Source organism: Myotis myotis, unplaced genomic scaffold (assembly GCF_014108235.1).
Source record: "Myotis myotis isolate mMyoMyo1 unplaced genomic scaffold, mMyoMyo1.p scaffold_m19_p_12, whole genome shotgun sequence".
Lineage (NCBI taxonomy): Eukaryota > Metazoa > Chordata > Mammalia > Chiroptera > Vespertilionidae > Myotis > Myotis myotis.
Window position 1 is genome coordinate 57,866,389 of NW_023416316.1, and position 19,567 is coordinate 57,885,955.

The window sequence follows — 19,567 nt, forward strand, 5'->3', positions numbered from 1 at the left end:
GGGACACAAGAATGTAGCAAATACCGAGGGGCACCCAGTTCTTGGGCACAAAAAAAGCCTCTCTGTGACCCCAGGAGCCCGTCAACCAATATGGGTGGGTGCTGGTCCGGAATAAGCACGATGGGCTGGGGTGAGCACAGGGGCTGACTTCAGGTAGCAGCTCCGTGGCCAGGCCAGAGGAATCAGTGGGAGTTAATGCTCTGAGGGCACTTGGAGAGTGACTTGTGTTAGATGAATACTCCAGGATGATTTCTGCTTTTCAGATCTTGTGTTTGTAGATCAGACACATCTCTTTTATTTTTGAAACTTAGTGTCTATTGAAACAATGACCAAAGAGAGTTTGATTAATTTTTATGAATTTGTTGGTGTGCTCTGTGCAGGTCCTACATCCACTCTTACCCACCTCCAGAGCAATATTTTTTTTATAATTTTTATCAAGTTCTACATATTGCACTGTGTGCCTACCACCTAAAGTCAAACCATCTTCCATCAACATATATTAGGCCCCCTCTAAATCCCCACCCCCCACTCCCTCCCCTCTGGTTACTGCCACACTCTTGTCTGTCTGTCCAGAGCGATATTTTTAAAAGGCAAATCTGATAACATCATTATCTTGCATAAAACCCTTCAGTGGCTTTTCATTGCTTTTAGGATTAAGCTGAAAATGTTTAACATGGCTTAAAAGGCCCTCCCTTCATGGTCATCCTGCCCTTTCTCCTCCACGTTGCCAGGCAAACAGTTCCCACAGGTCCAGTGTAAGCCTTCCTTGACCCCTGACAACATTAGGTTCCCCGGTCAGCGTCCCTCTCATGATTCCAGCTGCTTTTCCCTGGTGGCACTTGCCAATTATTGTAATTGTGTGATGTGTGTGCTTTTGTTTGTCCTCTCCGGTAAGGACAGGACTGTGCCTGCCTGACTCATACTGCATGTCCGGCCCCCAGCTCAGGTCTGTCAGCCAGCAGCACTTGGATATTTGAGTAAATGAATTATGAAGCACAATGGACAGCCAGTGCCTAATGTGATAAAATTGCTCTAATACAAAGAACAGGAAGGGAAGCTCTTCCTTCTCCCTAAGTCATCAACTTTACCCAGGTAACCAACACTTACCAAGTCAAATGCATTCACTTTTATTTTTTTTAAAATATATTTTATTGATTTTTTACAGAGAGGAAGGGAGAGGGATAGAGAGTTAGAAACATTGATGAGAGAGAAACATCAATCAGCTGCCTCTTGCACACCCCCTACTGGGGATGTGCCCGCAACCAAGGTACATGCCCTTGACCGGAATCGAACCTGGGACCCTTCAGTCCGCAGACTGACTATCTACTGAGCCAAACCGGTTAGGGCTGCATTCACTTTTATGTGAAGACCAATTTGAAATGCAGCGCAGGTAGACACGGGACCGGAATTGAGCCCCTTGCTCTCCAGGACTTCACAGCCTAACTGCATAAGGTACATACACTCTGAGGAGAGTGGCCCAGAGGGCTTCCCAGCCACTTCCTTCTGGAAATGCCAGCTAACTGATGAGGTGCGGAGGGTGAATGGGGTCACAGGTCCACAGGTATGCCCTGTGAAGCAGGCTTTTGAGAACATAGAACAGAGAGCTGTAAAGTCTTTCACTTTGGATTGTGAAATTATTCTAACAGGAGCAGTATAAACCAGAACAAATTTCTAACCTGCTTAGATAATTTGAACATGGCAAATAATGTGCACAAATACCATTTTCTTGATTGTGAACCCCAATTCTCTATGAGTAAAATCATCACAGAAGACATAAATCCATTTCCTTTTTAAAAATAAATATATTTATTGATTTCAGAGAGGAAAGGAGAGGGAGAGGTAGAAACATCAATGATGAGAGAATACTTGATCAGCTGCCTCCTGCACGCCCCCTATAAGGGATCCTACCAGAAATCGAACCATGGCTTCCCGGTTAATAGGTTGATGCTCAACCACTGAGCCACATCCACTGGGCAGTTTTGTTATTTGAGTATCTGATACCTTCTGGAGAAAACGCTCTAAGTCAGCATTCTCCAATAGAAATAGGATGCAAGCCATGTGCATAACTTTGAATTTCCTAGAAGCCACATTAAGAAAGTAAAAAGAAAAGTAAAATTTATTTTAATAATATATTTTACTTAACTAAATATATCCAAAATGTTAACCAACATTAAAAAAATATTAAGAAAAAAATGTTCTTGTACTAATTTTTGAAATTTCATGGTTTTACACTTACGGCCCATCTCGGTTTGGACTGGCCACATTTTAAATGCTCGATTGCCCCGTGTGGCCAGTGGGTCCCATTATAGACAGCGGAGGATTAGTTTTCTCTTCAGCCTGTTTATTATAGTTTGCTATGTGCTTGATGTTTAGCTGCTCGGATTTTGTCTATTAGTGGTTGTTTTTCAGTAGGGAAATGGACTCTTGATTTTGGATCACTGTATTTTTAAGTGTTTTTGCCTTTTTTTTAATCCCCCTGCAAATCTATTGCATGGCACTGCACTGGGGACTTTCCCCTTAAGTAGAATACTAGATGTGGCTGGACCGGGCTGTTTCCCTCCCATCCATAGCATGCTGGCTACGCCAGAGGCTTTCTCGGTTTGCACTGAAAGGTTTTACTTCAATCCAATGCAGATTTCCTAGAGGCGAAGAGCAAAAGCCGGTTGACCGTGTAAACCGCTGTGCATAGTTGGGGTTTGGTTCTCTACAGAAATGCTTTCCCCTTGAATGGACGCCTACTTGATCAGCTGCCTCCTGCACGCCCCCTACTGGGGATCCAGCCCTAACCAGGAATCGAACCATGGCTTCCTGGTTAATAGGTTGATGCTCAACCACTGAGCCACATCCATTTGGCAGTTTTGTTATTTGAGTATCCGATACCTTCTGGGGAAAATGCACTAAGTCAGCATTCTCCAATAGAATTGGAGAATTTCTATTGGAGAATTACGTGGCCTAGCTTTCTCCAGCAGGCCTGCGATGGGAGCAGTAAACCGTGGTCCTCAGATACCTATTCAGAATCTTTCCATCGTAAATTCAGATCTCACTGGTGGAATGTTGCCTGTGGAACTAAAAGTTTGCTGCATTGATTTTAAAGTAAGATATTAATCCTTGAGATGATATTATATCAATATTATTAAGCTTCTTGCCCACGGGCTTCCCTCTTAGTTATTTCATTCCAAAGATGGGTAAAGATAGTGATTATGAGCTTCTTGGTGGTAGTAGAATTGGAAATCAATACATGTTACTTGGCATTCCTGTATTCAAATCCTGGGCTCCACAACCGAGTGGATGAGCTGGGTTTCCTGGAGGGCACTTTCACTGTGTCCATCTTCTCATCTTTTGGGGTGTATTTATCTGCATGCATGGGACACTGTTTCCCTCAGTATGTCTGCGGAATAGGGGCATAAATGAACATGTCCATCCTTCGCTTAAGGAATAGGAGGTGTGTCATAGCCAGAGCTTTTACAAATCCTGACACTGAAAAAATAATCCATAAAGGTCAGATTTACACCAGTGATTTTGAGGAAAATGTTGCTAACACAAAGGTATAAGAGACTTTCAGAGAAGAACATGTTAAAGGGAATTGTAAGTCAGGCGATACGTGGTATAATTCATATACCATGAGTAATGAAAATGCTGGGGGATTGTGATTTTTACTACATCTTTGGGGAAGATATTGAAAATTAATAAGTTTCTAATATATTCGAGGCACCTTGAGCAATCAATTTTAAGTAGGCTGGGATTGGTGAGTTAGTAATATTCATTCACTGTGCCTCTAAAGACAGTGAAAGTCAGACATTACTTAAAATGTAATTAATCATAGCAGAGATATTGTGCATTTAAAGATATTGCACAGATATGGAAAAGTAGGCTGATGGAGTCTCACTTTATCAGTCTGAGCTACTAATACACCAGCTGCATGGGGTGGTCCCTACGTGCTCTGTGTCTCCACGTCTGTCTTCCTCTTCCTCCTACTGCAGCCTCACCGGCCTTCCCATCTCTCCCGTGCTTCAAGCTCTTCCCTGCATGAGGACTGTGCACTGGCTGACCCCTTCCTGGAATACCCCACCTGCCCTACGTGACACCTGTCTTCTAACTCAGCTTCCTCTCACCTCCTCTGAGAGGCATTGCATGAGCCCCTGTCTACACAGGCCTGCTCCACAGACCTCTCCAGTCATTTCCCACTGACAGTGCCATTGAAAGTTCTCATCATGAATTACAAGGTCCGATGGTCTGACTTCATTTCCTACATTCCTACCAATCTCCCTCTCGCTCCCTCTGCAGCAGCCAGCATGGACAGCCTTCCACTGTTCCTCATACCCACGGGCACCTCACTCATCTGACCACACTGGGCTTTCTGCCCAAATCTCCTCCTCTCCTCGTCTCCTCAACTCAGCCTCCGCTCAGGCTCTGCTCAGATGTCCTTGCATGTTTGTGGCTTTCCCAGCCCTTATTTCAAACCTTGCCTGTCAGCACTCTCTGAGCCCTTTCCTCATGTTACTTTCCTTCGTGGCTTTTATCACTACTTAAATGTTTATTACATTTCACTTTTTAAGGTGTGGCTTGTCTTTGCCACCGTAAAGCAAGAGGCCCTGAGTGCAGGGCTGTTGTTTGCACACTACAGTCAGAGAGCCCCGTTCTTATCTTTTATTGTCCTTATCGCAGTATTTGCTTTCATGTCATTTTTATTTGTTCACTGTACAGCCACCTCCATTCTCACTCCCATTTTACATTCTCCACAGAGCAGCCATTCCCCGCTTATTACATAGACCTCTATTGTCCACACCCGTGTACAATCCCCCCCGCCTCCCCCCCCCCCCCCCCCCCCCCGCTGTGAGTGTAGGTGGGATTTGTGACTTGCCTCTAACAGGTAGAATTGCCAAAGGTGATGGGATTGAACACTCACCACCCCCTTGGTTAGATTATATTACATGGCAAAGTTGGTGGGATGTCCCTCCCATGATCATCTATAATAATAAAAGTGTAATATGCTAATTAGCCCGGGTGACCTTGTGGATGAAGGCAGGGCTGCTAGGGAAGCCCAGGTCCTAGGTGCCAGAGGGAAGCCAGTGCCAGCAGCCGGGGGAAGGAAGGCCTACTCTTGCATGAATTTCGTGCATCGGGCCTCTAGTATTATATAAAGCTGCCTTAGTAGACTGGAGGGAGAGAGGTTCTCTTGCTGGCCTAGGAGAAGCAGACTACCTGAGGAGAGGGCCAGGGGTCAGGGCACTGAGTGTGGCTTCTAGGACGTAAGGGTGGCCACTGGCCCACAGCTGGTAAGGAGCTGGGGCCTCAGTCCCACCACCATAAGGGTGTGACATTGTCAGGTACCTGAGTAAGCTCAGCAGCAGAAGCCTCCTTACGCTGGCTTCTGGATAATGGGGAAGCCTGGCCCAGGCCTTCACTGTAGACTTGAGAGACCCTGAATAGAAGACGCAGGTCATGCCTGGACTTCTAAGGGCACTGTAAGACACATATGTGCTGTTTGGGCCACTAGTGTGGGACTGTGATGCAGCTTAGCTCGTGCACTGTGTCTGTCTGTTCCTCAGGCAGAGCTCCTATTTCAGCGATCACTGCTGGGCCCGGGCCACTTGCTCTGATCCCTCTTAGTCCCTGGATCCCTTACATTGAAGGAGAGATAAATTGGGAAAACCTGTCACATTGTTTCAGCTTAGGATGAAGTTTTCTGAACCCTCTAGGGCAGGGGCAGGGACCCTTTCTTCTGCCACAGGCCACTTATAACATCATTCACTTAATATAAATTTATGTTGCTGTGAAAAAGGCTCCTACGTTTATTGAATTTTGAGCCCTGCCTGTGGTTGCCTTGGCAGGGCCAGACCAAATGATTGTGTGGGCCTTACATGGCCCGCGGGCTGGATATTCCCCACCCCTGCCCGAGGGAGTGGTTGGACAGGTCCACTCTATGCTAAGACTGAAGATATGTTTGACACCTGAGAAGTAAAAGGCTCCTGGCACAGTGCCCGGCACTTTGTAGCGGCTCAAGAAATGTCCCTCAGCTTGTCTTCCAGGTGGCTTGCAGCCCCACCTGAGGGCATCTCAGGTGCTTCCCCAGGATTCTTCCACAGGGAAGGTCTCCAGGGGAAATTGCTGCAGGACCCTCTCCCAAACAATATCATTGTGCCAAGCACCTACCTTCCCTCTGCTCCGAAAGCCTGGAGAAGCAACGGCTCATTATGTATTCAAACTGTAGGAACCATGTTATGCTCCCGTGGTGCAATTGCCTGCTTTCCCAGAATGCACCGTGAGACTTGTGTCAGCGCTTTGCAACACCCTCCTATGATGTTCACTATCCCACCTCATGGGTTCTCAGGGCTGCTGACAGGTACCTTGTCTCAGTGTCTTAAAATACCTCCCGGCTGCTTCCTGCTCGTCAGGGGCATAAGAGGGCTCTGTTGCCTTGGAGGGAGGTGTTATAGAAATGCTACTATTCTTTGGGTTGAGGGTAGCATGATTTAGTGCGAAAGTGACGTATTTATATGTCAGTGGGCAAAGCTGTCTCCTTTCCCAAATCTCTTCTCAGATTTTTCAAAAGAAACCACAGAAGTTTGAGGAAATTTACTGAAGTCCTCATTATCATATAAACCTTCTGTGTCCTTTCAGAATTGTTGGTGCCCAAGGCCAGAAAAGACGTTGCTCCAAGTTCAGGGAGCAGCAGAGGGTTCGTGTTAGACTTGTAGACGCTCTGAGATTTCACCTGGGAAAATCAGGCCATTTTGCACAATCACAGGCTGCCAATGTGAAATAGATACTAAAGTGCTAATTCTTGAATGCATTTTGTTGCAAGTACTAAGTAACTTAGTATGATTTGGTGATTTATACTAATATTTCAATTGTAATCCCTGTAATAAACTTTGCCAATTTAGTTTAATTCAGAATTCATTTTTTTCCTCTAACTAAAGACATCATTGAGCTTTGATAGATAAGTAAAGTAGAACTTTAGCTGTTGGTGACCATGTCAGTGAAATGGCTATCGATAACATTTTTCTCCTGCCAAAAGGGGGCAAGAGGAGAAAAGAAAGAATATTTGTTTGGTGCCTGCTTTGATTACATTCATCATCTCATTTCACCAACACAGCAATTCTACCAGTAAGTATTATTGCCTCTTACTTATATCCAGGCACACTGAGGCTGACGGCCAAGCACCCTCTCTTCCCTGCAGAGCTGGGGAGCAGCAGAGCAGGAATTTGAACCCTGTCCTATTATTCCTTGGATAGCAGGTGTCCTTTTGTTAGTTAGTGGGAAATGATAATAGAGTCTATTATAGGAGAATACAGTTCTAATATTTTTATCTTCAAAAAGAGGCTGCATTTTCACATTTAAATGCAACTTTGGTCTTCTAAATTTTAACCTTGCTTGTTCACAATCTTTGTTGTATTTAGTAATTAGTTGTCCCTAATGAGATTTGAGAATTTTCCACAAGAAGGAGGCTAAACTCCCTTTTATTTTCCTTGAAATGTCTATTGGGGCTTCCATTTTTTTAACTCTTCTTTTTGTAAAGACCCATCAGCAAAAACAGAATCACTGGGAAATGGTCTAACTGTAGTATTCGTTCTCATAGAAATAAAAACAAAGACAAGAGGGTTTAAAAAATGAAGGGTGGCCCATGTGTGCCTCCCAGCACAGTGAGCAGAACGCTCGCTGACTCTTCAGCTAGAGAATAAATAAGCTCACTGAGAACAGACTCTCTCAGAATCTCCCCAGCACAGTTCCTTTCACAGAGTAGGCGCTTCGTAAATACTTGTTTTGTTCATTTTATCGCAGAAAAAACACACATGGTTAAAAGCAGGTTTTTTGTAAATACCAATGCAATCAGGCAGTGCAAATTCAGATTTTTTTCTATTTGGGGGGGATACCTAATTATTTCCATTGTAATTTTTTTTATTGATTCTTACTAATTTGATTTTTCGTATCCCTTTAAGACTCATAATTTAGCTTAAGAACCCTCTTTTGTTGGGAGAAATGAGAGCCGATTCCTGATTATGGGAGATTGTGTAATCAGTTTTTTATCATTTGTACATCACAGAGTTGAATTGTTTCTCAAGAGTCAGAATTAATAAGAGTGAATGGGAAGTGGGATGTCACCTTTACTGCGCTTTAAGAAATGGGTTCAGGAGAAATGAAAAGGCCCAGCAGCCTTAGAAATCTTAAAAGCAAGTCTGTGCAAGGGCCACAAGCAGGCCAGATTGCCATCAGCATGAGCCATCCCGAATCGCCCTGTCAGATCACAGGGTTAGTGTGTAATTAGATCTTATCAGCAACCTTTAGCTCCACTTCAGGGAACAGTGGGTGGCCATTGTGCTTTTAAACAGGGAAGTCTTTTTCCAAGGACTTGAAAAAATGGTGTACGCAGAAGAATTTTATTAAAAAATGCAAACTTTTAAATGAAATTGTTTAGCCCACAATTAATAAGGAAGTTCCCACTGTACACTCAGCCCTGTGTTAGAATTCAGTAGGGATGCAGTGTGTCACTAGTAGCAGGAAACAGACATGCAGAAAAGAGACATAAAGTATCATGTGAGATATGATCCATGCACAGGGCACAGTGCAGACATGAAATGAGGGGAGGGGTCACCCATACTGAAGGGCAGCAGAGGTAAAGGGTGATTGGGAAGGACTTCGTGAAAGAGGCTGCCGGGTGTAGTGTGGGGCAGGTGGACAGAGAGAGGGAAGGCTGTTCCCAGTGGAGGGACATTTCTAGAAACTTCCGGAAACGGAGTGGTTCTTAGTGTGGATGCTTTTATCCATAGTGCCGGACGTCCCGCAGATCCTTAACCAGCTGGAAACACACGTTCATTAGTTCTGGGATACGTGGAGGAAGTAGGCTGATAATTCTCACAGTTCTCTATGTCGATTGGCCCTAATGCCCTGGTTCAGTGTGGAATCCCTCCCTCAGCAGAGACAGGTGTCTTCTATCTTAAAAAATATTTGATTGCTATACTTTTTATGCAACCAAAGAAACAAATTTTCTAGTCCCCATTCTCTGTGAGCTTCAAAAGGCTCCCCGTCACATGCGCCTAAGGATGTGACCTGAGTCTCTTGTGGGAACCACTGCCATGAGCGTGTACTAGTTTCCCGGATATCCATTCATTCATTTAGTATTTTCTTCAGCACATGTGTGTGTGTTAAACATCTGTGCGCACAGCTTTAAGCCCATCCTCTTGGGGAGAGACATTGGGCAGCATACCAGGATCCTGCTCTCCCGGACCAGGGGAGGGATTGCTCTCAGAAAGCTGTTTCTGTGGTAAACCCAGGGGTGGGCCACTTGAACTAGGCTAGTGAAGGTGGGAAAGACAAGACAGGGGCATAGTCAGAGAGCTTGTGACAATTTGTGAGAAAGTGTAAAGCTGTGGGGGAGGAGGGGATAGAGCAGCGGTTCTCAACCTGTGGGTCGCGACCCCTTTGGCGGTTGAACGACCCTTTCACAGGGGTCGCCTAAGACCATCCTGCATATCAGATATTTACATTGCGATTCATAACAGTAGCAACATTACAGTTATGAAGTAGCAACGAAAATAATTTTATGGTTGGGTCACAACATTAGGAACTGTATTTAAAGGGCCGGAAGGTTGAGAACCGCTGGGATAGAGTGAAAGGTCCCTTTAGAAGAGTAGAGGAGGACCCCTGAAGGCACACCCAACTTGGTGAAGCAGTCCAGGCTGAGACCGTCGTATACGGATTCTAGGCTGTTCAATTTCTATTTTTCAGGCTTACTCTCTGCTTTTTTAAAGCACTGCTTTTATAAATCATTTTAAAATGATGGTGTTAACATTTAAAAATGGTTAATTCTGAAGCCTCTTCATTTTTATTTTCCAGAACACAGAAGTTTTGCTAACCCAGGGTTCGTAATACATATTTAATGAGTTTGTGAATGAATTTACAAGCAGTCTCTTCAAAAGTGTGGGTTATTAGGTATTTTAGATGATTTGCAGAAATAAAGATAAAATAATAGAATATGATTTTCTTCGCCCTTCTCATTAGACTGTAGGATATATTCAAGATGTTCTTAAGTAAATAAGAGAAGAATACTGCTCTCCATAATTGAACAACATTCAAAATGATGAATATGAAAATCAGCCACAGTATATTAAAACCATTATAATTACTTTTGGTAATTACTTACCAGAAGACAACTCTTAACAGAACCAAGATATAAGCACAGATCAACAACCAGCTTTTGCTAAAGGAATGAATCTGTAGAATAGAAAATGGCCAACACAGGATTTGAAGCGATTAGCCACATGTGTGGTTTCCTTACTCTTTCTTTGATCTCCACTGGTCTCCTTTCCTTCTCTCCATTTGTTACTTCTGTTGTCTGCTATTTGTTCCTCATAAGATTTTGAGAGAGTTTAGTGATTTAAAAAATATATGCCTCTGCCTGTGTCTACCTCTACTTCCCCCGCCCCACCCCCTCTCCTCCCTGTGGATCAGACTCCACACGGTATCGATGAAGAACCTGAAGCTAGGAAGGTGGAGGTGCAGTTTTTAGTAGCTGAGCTGGTTTATAGACTGGTTAAGGCCTGATTCTTCAGCCCTGTTTCTGCTTTATTGTACGGCCTACTCTGAAAGGGTGGTAAAGGCCTGGGGTGGAGTGGGAACTGGGTGGAGGGGAGCAATGGGGGAAAGCAGGGGTACATCTGCAATATTCTCAACAATAAAGATAAAAAACTTAAAAAAAAGTCTGTTCTCTCTTTGCCTTCAGCTTCTAGAGCTAAACTCAGCATGATCAACACAATGTCCAAAATCCGTGGGCAGGAGAAAGGGCCCGGCTACCCGCAGGCGGAAGCACTGCTGGCAGAGGCCATGCTCAAGTTCGGGAGAGAGCTCGGAGATGACTGCAACTTTGGTAATGAGTGCTCTCTCACGTTTTCACTCACGCCTTTGTCCACGGGGATTTTGGTGCCAGTAAGAAACTTCCTAGGAAATTAGTCACGCCGTTTTATATTTCCATTCTCAGTTTTAGGTCCTGTACACATGGGACAAAAAAATTTGTTTTCAGGGTTGTTTCATCATTTTCAGTGTGGTTTGTTGTAGGGCTTTATTTATTTTCTTGTTCTCTGATGAGATGCCAATCTTTACAGTAGCTGACTGCCATCTCCAGATGCCTGGACGCTTACTCTGGAGTTTTTCTGGTAGTGACTGGAAATTGAGGCAGAGCAAACAGTCCCAGTGAACATGAATTAACACAGTGCCCCCTGAGCTTTCTCTTAGATCTCTGCTCTTTTGTATGTGGTGTCAACTTCTTTTTCTTTTTTCTTTTTTTTTTTACACATTTTTTCTCGATTTCCAAGAGGAAGGGAGAGGGTGAGAGAAAAGCATCAATGATGAGAGAGAATCATTGATTGGCTGCCGCCTTCCTGCCCCTACTGGGGATTGAGCCCATAACTCAGGCATGTGCCCTTGACTGGAATCAAACCCGGGACCTTCCAGTCCACAAGCCACACTCTGTCCACTGAGCCAAACCAGCTAGGGCATATGTGGTGCCAACTTCTCCTACCTCAGATGAGATGGGTTTATTCCTTTATCCTCTGGCCCTCAGCTACCGTACTGAACACCTTCCATTTTCATTCCCTTGTGATGTGAGGTCTTAGCAAATGATGGCCTTTTTGGCTGTACCCTGCTTATTGCTCCTGAGAAATGTATTGGCCTTAACCAGGAAAGCTGGCAATTAAAAGAGAGGGCAGGGAGCTTCCCAAATGGTTTCCAAATTTTATAAGAGATAGCACCCCCTTAGGGGGCACGGAGTCTTGCCTGTATGAACTGCCGTAGGTAGAAAATACATTGTTCTCTGGAAGGTGTTCCATACTGTCTCTCATCTCGGTTGTCTTCAGGGCCCATGGGGTTTCTTCTCTGATGGGCACTGTCCATGCAAACGCATTCTACGTCTGTTCTCTGTAACGTACAAGAGCTTCGTTCTCCCCTTCCAGGCCCTGCGCTCGGTGAGGTGGGGGAGGCCATGCGGGAGCTCTCGGAGGTGAAAGACTCCTTGGACATGGAGGTGAAGCAGAACTTCATTGACCCCCTTCAGAACCTTCACGACAAAGACCTGAGAGAGATCCAGGTACCTGTCACCGGTCCTCTGGGAAGTGGGCAGTTTGGATTGTGTAGGTGAGGCACCCTTTTTCTTTAGAAACATTTTTTTGAACGTACTGTGCACGTTGTCAGCACTGGGCACGTGAATTGCAAAGCAGCCCAGCAAAATAAATGAGAGAAACCAGAAATGCAAGACTTTTTGTCCCACTACTATGCCCGTGCCACTCATGGACATGACATTTGACTTCTCCACATTTAATTTTCAAGATTTCTTAAGCTTTTCTCCTCCAGTAGGATGATATCCTTTCCCTGATGACAAACAATTTTATTAGTTCTCTGGTTTTCTGGGCTGATTTTATCCTCTAAATTGCTATCTGCACTAGTTGTTAACTTAAATAGTTATTCTCTCACTCTATAAATACATGTTTTCATATTTTCATAACAGTTGCTAGGATTGAGAAAGGGTACACACTGTTCTCTTGGTAAAACATGTAGAAAGTTGAGCTATTCCAAATGAAGTTCAATGAACTTTACCTTTGACTAGGTGTATAGTGTTTGCTCATTCGTTCCTTCAACAAATATTTGTTGAACTGTCTGAAATTTAATTTCCTTTACTGTGACATGAGCTGCCATACCTTGAAGTCTCCTCAATCTCCTTCTTCTGGCCTAAATTTCCTTCAGCCCTACCACTGGCTCAAGGTTGCACCGTTAGTAAGGGGTAGACTCACTCTCAACCTAAAATACAACTGACTCTAGAACACTGCCCTACAGCTGACACAAGTTCAGATGTTTTACAAGAATTTTCCTCCGCCCTAACCGGTTTGGCTCCGTGGATAGAGCGTCAGCCTGCAGACTGAAAGGTCCCAGGTTCGATTCTGGCCAAGGGCATGTACCTTGGTTGCGGGCACATCCCCATTGGAGGGTGTGCAGGAGGCAGCTGATTGATGTTTCTCTCTCATCAATGTTTCTAACTCTCTATCCCTCTCCCTTCCTCACTTAAAAAAAAAATCAATAAAATATATTTAAAAAAAAAATTTTCCTCCCAAAGGAGCAAACATTTAGCTTTGGGTCAGAGCATGGATTGAGGCAAGGGTGTGCAATGGGAGGGAAGGTCTAGGACAAGCATGTCAAACTTGCGCCCCGCAGGCTGCATGCGGCCCACAATGAATATTTTTGCGGCCCAGCCAATATAACGGTTTGTAAGAAACGTTTTAATAAAAATTTCGTAACTTAATTTTTACAGTGACCTGTTATACATAATTATTAATAACGAACTACAACGTTTGCTAATGACTGATGACTATAATCGTGTTGCATTCATTTCCCTTATGCGCCTTACATGCAAGCGCACCATTTCTTGCCACTAATACTAGCAGCGAATATTTTAGCAGCCAATTGCCACGTCATTAGGCTTGTTTGGTGTGCATAACAGGAAATATTTTGCTTTTGGAGAGCAAGAAAAATAGGTTTATTTGCATTACAGTTATTAATTTGTGCAGTTATTCAGTGTCTGGTAAATTAATGTTCAAGAAAAAATTATTAATTTTTATTAAAATGTTCTATTATTTTATGTTAACGATGACTCATTTATTTGAGCCCTTTACATTCAGCATGTCTCTAGCTAAATAAACCTACATTTCTATGAAAAATTGAAGCTTTTGTTTTTTTGTGGTCCACATAAATTTAAACCTTGTTTGTTTGGCCTATGTTAGCCTTTGAGTTTGACATGCTTGGTCTAGATCAGTGGTCGGCAAACTCATTAGTCAACAGAGCCAAATATCAATAGTACAACGATTGAAATTTCTTTCGAGAGCCAAGTTTTTTAAACTTAAACTATATAGGTGGGTATATTGTTATTAACTTAATTAGAGTACTCCTAAGGCTTAGGAAGAGCCACACTCAAGGGGCCAAAGAGCCGCATGTGGCTCACGAGCCGCAGTTTGCTGACCATGGGTCTAGATCAAGGGAATTGCAGCCATTTCTCCTGCCTGTTAAGCATGGAACGCTGCAGCACTTATGAAAAGAATACTTTGCAGCTTTGGGAAGTGACTTTTTCACTTGGTCACTAAAGGTGTTGGGCAGAGGCTGGAGGGGCATGTGGCAGGGATGCTTCGAGGAGAGGTCCAAGTGCAGGGTGGGGCCTTAGGTCTCTACGAAGGCCCCTTCCAAGTCAGGGTTTGTGATTGTAAGGGGGGGGGGGACTTAAACTAACCAGTGGTTCCCTGAAAGCTGCTCTAGTCAACGAGGCTAAGTGTTAAGATATAGATTCCTAAGCCCTCGCCCTGGCTATGCTACTTCAGATGATCAGTAATCCACATTTGAAATAAGCAATTAATAAGGCAATTCTAACAGATCGGATGACTTCATAGATAAGTCCTTTCTAGTGTTAATGCAATATGGTCAGAAAATCAAGAATTCCATTCTTACTTCATTTCAAGGGAAGTGGGGGTTTTCCTGCCTTCTCATGAGATACCATTTCTTCTGACGTTGGGGACTTGTGGGCCCTGTGCTTTCCACAGGCAGAGCATGTACACACAGTCCCCGCTTCTGTCGTGGAAGGGAAAGGCATCTTCCAGCTTGGCTTTGTCCCAGTGAGGGCAAAATAATAATAATAATAATAATAATAATAATAATAATAATAGGCACTGCTATTTCCCACAATTTCTTTCTTGCTCTTAATTATTTTAAAACATGTTTCCCCACATTTAGCCTGTGGAAGCATTTTCCCACTGACACGTGCTTTTTTACTTGTCTGGTGACACCTTTTAGAACGTAGCCTGCCTCATTTTGGAAGCTAACAGGCAGGTGGGGAGGTGAGCTCTCAATAGGCCTTCCCCTGAGTCCTTCCAAAGCACGTTCCTGCCCTGGACTTTTTCAGCATCACCTGAAGAAGTTGGAGGGTCGACGCCTGGACTTTGATTATAAGAAGAAACGACAAGGCAAGATCCCAGATGAAGAGATCCGTCAAGCCCTGGAGAAATTTGATGAGTCTAAAGAAGTTGCCGAGTCAAGCATGTTCAATCTGCTGGAGATGGACGTGAGTGACTCTCCTTCCGTCCAGGCACAAGATTAATGTGCTCACGGGTCCCATCGTTGAAAATGGTACTGTCTGATCACACTACGTGGTGAGAACTTCAGTAGATGGTCGTTTCTTTTAAATAATTTGAAATTATAAGGTAGATTAGAAATGGTAAGTTTTTTTCCCCTGTACCTGTATTTCTGTAGTTTGATTTAACTACATTTTTGTCTACTAATGATCTTACCAACAGTGAGGAGATAAGAATATTTCTGATGACCCATGTATCAGTCCAATAGCTAAAAAAAAAAAAAAAGTGGTTTGTTGAAATGCAGGGCAGATTGACTTCAGGCTGTATAGGAATATCAACTAAAATGCATTCAGAAGAGAGTTAAGATGTTTTGTGTTTGGAAGTAATGTTGACATTTTCTTTCAAGAGGTAATTTCCATTGATATCGATGATTGTAGCATAGATACTGCATTTGGGGCGTAGATGAGATGGTTTGAAAGCTGCTTTCACATTTACAGAGCACTAAATCATCCTTCACCGCTCTAGAAGTTACATTCCATCCACTCATGTAGGAAACCTGTGACCTAGCTTTCCTGTCCTTGCTCCCCGCAGCCTCTGGCCCAATCACTTGCTGACTACGTCTTGCCAAGATGTTTGCAGAGTCTGATTTACTTACCACTGACTGGTGACAGGGGAGACATGTTGACCATGTCCAGACTTTCCCATCACCCCAAGACAGTGTAGGTTTGTGTTCACATGAAACAGCTTGTGTCCGCCTACCTACTGAAGAGGAGTGCTTCATGGGACGAGCGGTGACCTGAATCAGTGCCCCTGACCTGCACCCCGGGCTGTACCCCACCCCAAAACTCCTGGGCAGCATGGCCTCTGTGCATTCGGAGGCCATGGTTCAGCTAGATCACAGCACGAGAGATGAAGTGAAGAGTCACCAAGTATGCTTAGAATAGTAGAGCTGGAATGAAGCCAGATGTCACCTGACCCAGCCCTTTTACATTACTGATGAGGCTTGGAGAAGACAAAAGATTTTCCATTGTAGCACACACTGCCTCCCATGGTGCCTCATGTGAGAAATCAGTACTCACGTTTCTATATATTAACAGCACTAATATTTTTTTATTAGTAGTTTAAGGTATTACAAATGTGTCCTCATCCCCCAATTAACCCCCAACATTAACTCCCAACATCCCCCCCTCCCGCCCCGCACACTCATGCTCCTATCACCCTGTTGTCCATGTCCATTGGTTTGGCTTATATGCATGTATACAAGTCCTTCAGTTGATTTCTTCCCCTTACCCCCGCCCTCCCCCACTTTCCTTCTGGGGATTGATAGCCTGATCGAACAGCACTAATATTGACTTAGCATGAAAAGTGTAGGGAACAATGAATCCTTTGGTTAATACTTTTTTTGTCTTATAAGTTATCAGTAAAATAAACCAAACCCTACTCAGAAGGTCCTAGCTAAGCATGTGCCTGTTTGATGAGAGTTAAGTGATCTTCAGGAGAATTCTGAATAATGTTGCTTTTCCTTGTAGCACTGGAGTCCCCAAGCATAAGGATGCTTTCTTATCCTTAATTGATTAGGAGCCTGTAAAGCTCTGTGTCTTCGCCTGGCTCCCCACGTGGTCCTGGGTATCGCCAGACACTGGGCTGTGTGTCAGGGGGGCTCTGTCATATGCACAGGACAATAGTAGCTGCTTACGGTCAGTAACCTGGGAACTAAGGCGTGATTCCCCCTTGATCTGCAGATTGAACAGGTGAGCCAGCTCTCTGCGCTCGTCCAAGCCCAGCTGGAGTACCACAAGCAGGCAGTCCAGATCCTGCAGCAAGTCACCGTCAGACTGGAAGAAAGGTATTCGACCGTTCCCTGCATCTTACACCTCCATTTTCTTGCTATAAAATGATGTGGAAAGGAATGGAAATAAGAGAGAGAGTACATTTGAAGAAAAACTTCTGCCAAAATTCATGCTGATCCTACACGGGCACCCTGTGGATCATTTGTTCTGATTTTATTTTTTTCTTATGCTTTGTTTTACTTGGTGGCGTTGAATCTAATCTCATGTGAATGAGAGGTCAGTACTTGGATTATATTTTGGCTGCCACCAATGGGATACCTGGATGTTCCGATGATAATAGATGTATCCTATTGATCAGCTATTCTGTGTGGGTACTAAAGGCATATCATCATCAATCGTATAACAGCCCTGTAGGCTGAGGATCGTCTGCCATTTCTAACAGATGAGCCAGCCTAGGCTCAGGGAGCTGCCATCATTAGCCCCGGGTCACACACTGGTCCAGATGGGGTCCGTGATCGAGCATAACCTGTTTGAGAGCTTGTATCTTTCACACCTTCTGTTTCTCTGGATGGTGACATAGTCCATCCAAGAGGACTGCTTTCATGGGCCTGTTCCCCATCCTCTGATGCGCCCACCGCAGGACTGTGGTAGTTTTCCTTGTGAATGGGGCTCCCTGGAGTTGGGGACAGCCTGCTCAGCTGTCTGTAGTGGCCCTGCACTATGATATGTGTTACTTTATTTAGCCAGATTAAGAAGGATGATTTTGCTAAATGTATGTGCATCAAAGTGTTGCCTCAGCAGCCTCTATTCTCAGCTCGTGGCCAGATGAGACACTCATCACCGATGAGTCGGCTCAGTGCACAATGACGCCTCCAATCTTTGGGTTACACCATGGAAACTCCTCACCTGCTCCCACTGGGTCCATCTGGCCACCTCTTCCTGCTCCGTGTCTTCCCTGACTAGTGCTTAGAGTGTGTGTCTTTCCTCGGTGCACCCTGGTGGAGATGTGTGGAACCTCCTGAAGCCTCTAGAACGATTAAAACCAGGCACTCGGACACACTAAAGAAATGCGTGTCTTAGTGACACCTGTTGAGTGTAATGTTCTTTCCTTTCTTTCCTCTGGAATATGTACCAAGACACTCTTAGTCTGCTGCCACCATACTCTAAGCTCTACCCACCTCTGCAGATCTGTTCTACACTTTCTTTAGGGGATAAGTTTCATTCCCACTTCCTATTCTGCAAACTGCTCACTGTTCTCAGAGCACACAGTTCCTCCTTTCCATCCTTCATCTGTAAATGGCTCGTACTCATCTTTTACCTTCGTCCGTAGACTTTCTCCAACTTCCCCATAGACAGGTAGACTCCCCCACCCCACCCCATGTTCCTGCAGCATTTTGCACCCAATCTCTACAGCACTTACTCTCACTTATGGTAACCAGTTGTTTATGTTCTGTCTCCCCTACAGACCGTAGGTGCTTGTGGGCAAACACTGTGTCTTACTCATCTCTATGGCCCTAGCACAGTGCAGAGTGAGCTCAACAAGGGAAGGAGGGAGGGAGGGAGGGATTGAGAGAGAGGATAGAGACAGGGAAGGTGTGACCATGGAGGGACACCAGAAGCAGAAACACATACACATGAGAAATCTGAGAGCCCCTCTCGTTTTCCCCTATGCCACAGGGCAGATTGGTGGGTGACCTAAGCATATGTTAGATTTTACTGCCTTTTTTTTTTTTTTTTTGCTTCTTAATTGGTTGCACACTCTCTATTCTCCCCTTTTCCTTTTCCACACAGAATAAGAGAAGCTTCATCTCAGCCTAGAAGGGAGTATCAGCCCAAACCGCGGATGAGCCTGGAGTTTCCCATTGGAGACAATACTCAGCCCAATGGAGGCATCTCCCACGCGGGCACTCCCAAGCCTTCAGGTAAGGGGCTGAGACGCACAACCCCCACTACATGGACCTTGGATACATCCCGTTGATACTTTTCCAAAAATTCTAGGAGCAATCTAATCTGGCTGCATAAGAAATATGTCATAGTACATTTCTTACGGGATGGTTTTGTCAGGTAGAAGCTCTGAAAAGTGTGCCTCCTTTTCTCATTGGCCATGGCTTTTCCTCTATTTCCCTCTTCTCTATAAAATTATTTTTTTCGCTTAACTCTCATCATAAGCTCTTAACCTCCTAATTATTTTGGCCTAATTTGATTTGACCTTCCTTTGTGGTCATAAGGTCATCTTAACATGCCAGTTTGATGCTGGGGTGGCATCTTTTTTTCTGTTTTTCCGTCTCTGTGGCTCCAGCATGCACAAGACTGAATGCCCGTGGGCAGTGTGTGCGCCATACGCTCGCACATAACCGCAGGCAGCAGCTCCAAGAATGTGTTCAGTTGGATTTCTTGAGGCACAGGAGCATATGGATGAATCTGGTGCTGGAGAGAGGTTCAGCCTTAACATTTGCTGGATTGAAGAAATGGAAACTATCTCATACTGGATATGAATTTTAAAGTTATGCAGCTTCCTTTTATTTTCTCTTTATCCCCAGTGCTTGCTGTGTTACGGTAGGACACCTCTTATGAGATGCTTTCAGGAGACTGTGGAGGGAAAGGGAGGTCTGTGATGACAGTGGGAGCTCTGTGCCTCTGTGTCCACATCTGCTGCTCAGAGCTCCGTGTGGTATAAGC

The 19,567-nt window shown here is 44.4% G+C and overlaps 1 protein-coding gene across 3 annotated transcripts in view; it reads left to right on the top strand.

The window, feature by feature from the left end:
- SH3GL2 (SH3 domain containing GRB2 like 2, endophilin A1) overlaps positions 1-19,567 on the top strand; it is a 179,994-nt gene that overhangs the window by 157,495 nt on the left and 2,932 nt on the right. For 2 of the 3 annotated variants that reach the window (XM_036331228.1, XM_036331229.1), the window contains exons 4-8: positions 10,721-10,864; positions 11,946-12,079; positions 14,930-15,088; positions 16,841-16,944; positions 18,680-18,810. In XM_036331228.1, the coding sequence (XP_036187121.1) occupies positions 10,721-10,864; positions 11,946-12,079; positions 14,930-15,088; positions 16,841-16,944; positions 18,680-18,810 (672 nt within the window). Of the gene's footprint in view, positions 1-7,018; positions 7,108-10,720; positions 10,865-11,945; positions 12,080-14,929; positions 15,089-16,840; positions 16,945-18,679; positions 18,811-19,567 lie in introns of all 3 variants that reach the window. The other variant, XM_036331230.1, reaches the window with a different exon arrangement.